The sequence below is a fragment of the Myotis davidii genome, unplaced genomic scaffold (genome assembly GCF_000327345.1).
Source record: "Myotis davidii unplaced genomic scaffold, ASM32734v1 scaffold609, whole genome shotgun sequence".
Lineage (NCBI taxonomy): Eukaryota > Metazoa > Chordata > Mammalia > Chiroptera > Vespertilionidae > Myotis > Myotis davidii.
In genome coordinates this window covers 1,448,180-1,451,641 of record NW_006300164.1, presented here as the reverse complement: position 1 = coordinate 1,451,641, position 3,462 = coordinate 1,448,180, and the positions used below count along the sequence as shown (strand labels likewise).

At 51.7% G+C, this 3,462-nt stretch overlaps 1 protein-coding gene across 1 annotated transcript in view; it reads right to left on the bottom strand.

Moving 5' to 3' along the window:
- GPSM1 (G-protein signaling modulator 1) overlaps window positions 1-1,032 on the bottom strand; it is a 13,957-nt gene extending 12,925 nt beyond the window's left edge. The window contains exons 1-2 of the mRNA XM_015572356.1: window positions 963-1,032; window positions 844-911 (exon numbers count right to left, since the gene is read on the bottom strand). Coding sequence (XP_015427842.1) covers window positions 844-911; window positions 963-1,032 — 138 coding nt within the window. The remainder of the gene's footprint in view (window positions 1-843; window positions 912-962) is intronic.
- Window positions 1,033-3,462: the final 2,430 nt, after the last annotated feature.

The window sequence follows — 3,462 nt, the reverse complement described above, 5'->3', positions numbered from 1 at the left end:
GGAGGAAGAGACACACACAAACGCACTGGCTTAAGGAAAAGGAGCTCTCAGGTTTAGCACTGTTTCCAATAAGCTCGTTACCCTGAGAAAAACTTCTGCACAGTTTGGGGAGCATGTGCTCCCCATTGCCCCGAGGCCCCCTTGGGTCACCCACAGACATTTCCTCTCCTTTGGGGGCCTCCAAGCCCCTGGAAGGTGGGGGTTGCCAGGGGCCGGCAGGGCCCACGGGCATGGGCTGCGGGAGCCCAAGGATAGGGCCTAGCGCCTTCCTGGGAGGTGACTCACCCAGGAAGTAGCTGGAGGCTGCAAGGCCTCACTCTGCCTGCACCACCCAGTGCCACCCGGCCCCGCAGCATTCCTGGGCGCTGGCTGGCAGCGGCCACCTGTCACCCAATGGCTGTCCCTGGGGCCCGAGGGACAGGCAGGGCACAGGCGAAACCGTCACCCGCTGCTCCGTCCCTGGCTGGGGGTCTGTGGGGGCTGGTCCTGCCTGTGTGACCAAGGTCCCCGGCCCCAGCCCTATGAGGCCTGTGGGGTGAGGCCCTGTGAGGCCCCAGTCTGGGCCCCGTGAGGGAGCGCCGTGGCTGAGACACCGACACCTGCACCCACCCGCCGGCGCCTGGGGCTGACCCCTGCCTGGCCCAGCTCGGGGCAAGTGCAGGGCTAAGTACAGTGTCTAAGTCTAAGCCTTCAGTAGTCAGCGAGGCCAAGAAGGGCCTTCCGACCTCCGCCGAGGCTCAAAGAGCAAAGGAGAGCGTGCTCGGGGCCAGGCCCAGAGGACCTGCTGGGCCAAGAAATATTAAAAATTACATTTTGTTACCAATAGTGGCCCTGACATCTCACGAAAACTGCCAAGTTAGAGAACTGGCAGGAGAGGGTGCGGAAGAGCTGAGAAAAGAGGCTCAGGAGGTCTAGAGGTAAAGATAAAAAAGGCAGACACAGAAGGCTGACCTAACGCTCACAACGGCCGGACAAGTGGCCCAGGGAAGGGCTGGCAGGGGCTCGGAACAGGAGCCACAGGGCATCGCCCATCCCCGAGCAGGTCATCTCCAGGGAGCACGGGGCAGTTTTGAACCCAAGGCCTGGGAACAGGCTGCCGGGCCTGCTCCCTCCCCCTGCCCTTTCCTCCAGCCTCCTGGGCCGACACATCATTTCCCAAAGTCTTTGATAACTTACAGGCTTTGGAGCGTTGCTGGGTTAAATAATAAACATCTAAATATTTTGAAGTAACAGGATACTGCAACATTAATTAACTTGAGTTTGCCTCTTAGGGAAAACATATAGAGGAGGGATTTGAATCTATTAATGAATAAGTCTTGTATTTTACTTGAAATATCTCTTAAAATGTGAATGTATTGCTAATCTGAGGAATGTTAATTACATGCCACCTAAACATCAAGGCTTCTAAGGTTAAAAAATTCAAAAATTATGAAAAGGAATTATGGTTTCGGTATAACAGAGAAAGGATGAGGCGTGAAAATGCATTTTGAAGAAGAAAGAATGTGGTTGCTAAAGCTGGTTATTTCTGAAAGTTATAAGGTTTCTAAAGAAAAATTTGTAAAAGATATAGAATGTTTGTAAAGAAAAATGTTGAAAAGAAAACCTTACTTTGGTTAGTCTTTTCCTAAAGCAAAAGTCCTATAAACTATTATGTGTTATATTAACCAGGTACTAAAAAGAAACTTAGTTATGGGAACCGAACCTTTACCAGCATATGTTTGTGTTTTATACCCTCTTGTCACTTTGCTACATAATCTTTTGGTAGAATGGGTTTGACAACCTTCCTAGGGTTTACGTTTTAAGAAAAGTTTTCTGTTTGTGGTGTGGTTTTGTTTTTTGTTTTCATTTTAAGCAAGAAGTTTATTTAAACAACAAGACACTTGAAGGGAAAACTATCTAGGATTCATTTTTTTAGAGTGCTTTAATCCCTACTTAAAGACAGACCGCCCTCCCTGTAACAGCTGCATACAAAAGAGTTATGAAATTGTCCTTGATTTTACAATGGTAAAAAATGAAAAACATTAAAATTCTCCAATCAAACAAGGTATGCAAGAATTTTTATGTTGTTCTTTTTTTTGTTAAACAGTGAGAGCAAAATAACTGCCCTGGCCGGTCTGGCTCAGTGGATAGAGCATCGGCCTGTGGACTGAAGGGTCTTGGGTTCGATTCTGGTCAAGGGCACGTGCCCAGGTTGTTGGCTTGATTCTCAGTTGGGGTGCGGGGGGCGTGCAGGAGGCAGCTGATCCATGATATTCTCCCTGTTTCTCTCTCTTCCTCTCTAAAATCAATAAAAAATATATTAAAAAAACAACAAAACGTCCTGGACCCTAAGGCCCAGAGCTGCATGAGCACGCAGCTAACGGAGGGAGGGGGGTGTTCCCAGAACCAGTATTTCCCGTCCCATCTCCATGTGATGCGATCAGAACATACCACTGGCCATTTAGTTAAAAAAAACCCCAAACAATGCAGATGCCGGTGCACTGATGCCCGGGCCTCGGCTGCTCGGTGTGCAGTGCAGGGTCCAGTGATCGGTGTGCAGTGCAGGGCGGGCTGCTGGGTGTGCAGTGCAGGGCCTGGTGCTCGGTGTGCAGTGCAGGGCCTGGTGCTCGGTGTGCAGTGTGCAGTGCAGGGGGCGGTGCTGGGTGTGCAGTGCAGGGTCCAGTGCTCGGTGTGCAGTGCAGGGTCCAGTGCTCGGTGTGCAGTGCAGGGTCCAGTGCTCGGTGTGCAGTGCAGGGCCTGGTGCTCGGTGTGCAGTGCAGGGTCCAGTGCTCGGTGTGCAGTGCAGGGTCCAGTGCTCGGTGTGCAGTGCAGGGTCCAGTGCTCGGTGTGCAGTGCAGGGTCCAGTGCTCGGTGTGCAGTGCAGGGCCGGGCGGGGTGAGCGCAGGGAGGACCATGCTGCGCCGGCAGGTGAGTGGAGGCCCAACTGCAGCTCCTCACCGGGATGCTTCCTGGCCGGGGGCCCTTCACTGCGCCCCCGTCCTCCACGGCCAGCGGCCCGGCCCGCCCCGCCCAACAGAAATCAATAAGGTGTTTTTCCCTTTGCACTTGAGGAAATCACACAAGGGCTTTAACATTTAAACTCTATTTTGAGTTAAAATAATCGAAGCTGAAAATCAGTATTAATTATTTCAGTTGGTGTATGTGGTTTATTATATTATTTTCTATAATTTTTTTTTAAATGCAAAGAAAAAGGTGGTGCTGTGGGCTGGATAGGCTGTCAAGGCCCTCGTACCTCTCCATACCCGGCACAGATGGGATGCTGGGTGCAGAGTGGGGAAGTGTTTGTTTTTTACGTGGAATTTGCGGTGGGAGAGCCGTGGCCGCCAGCCGAGTCTGAAGAAAAGAGTTTAATCAAGAAAAGGGGAACAGAGAATGGACGCGCCTTCTCCATCCAAGAACCGTAGGCAGCGCCATGTCGGCCGCCATCTTGGACCCGCAAAGGTCCGCCCCGCCCCTTGAGTC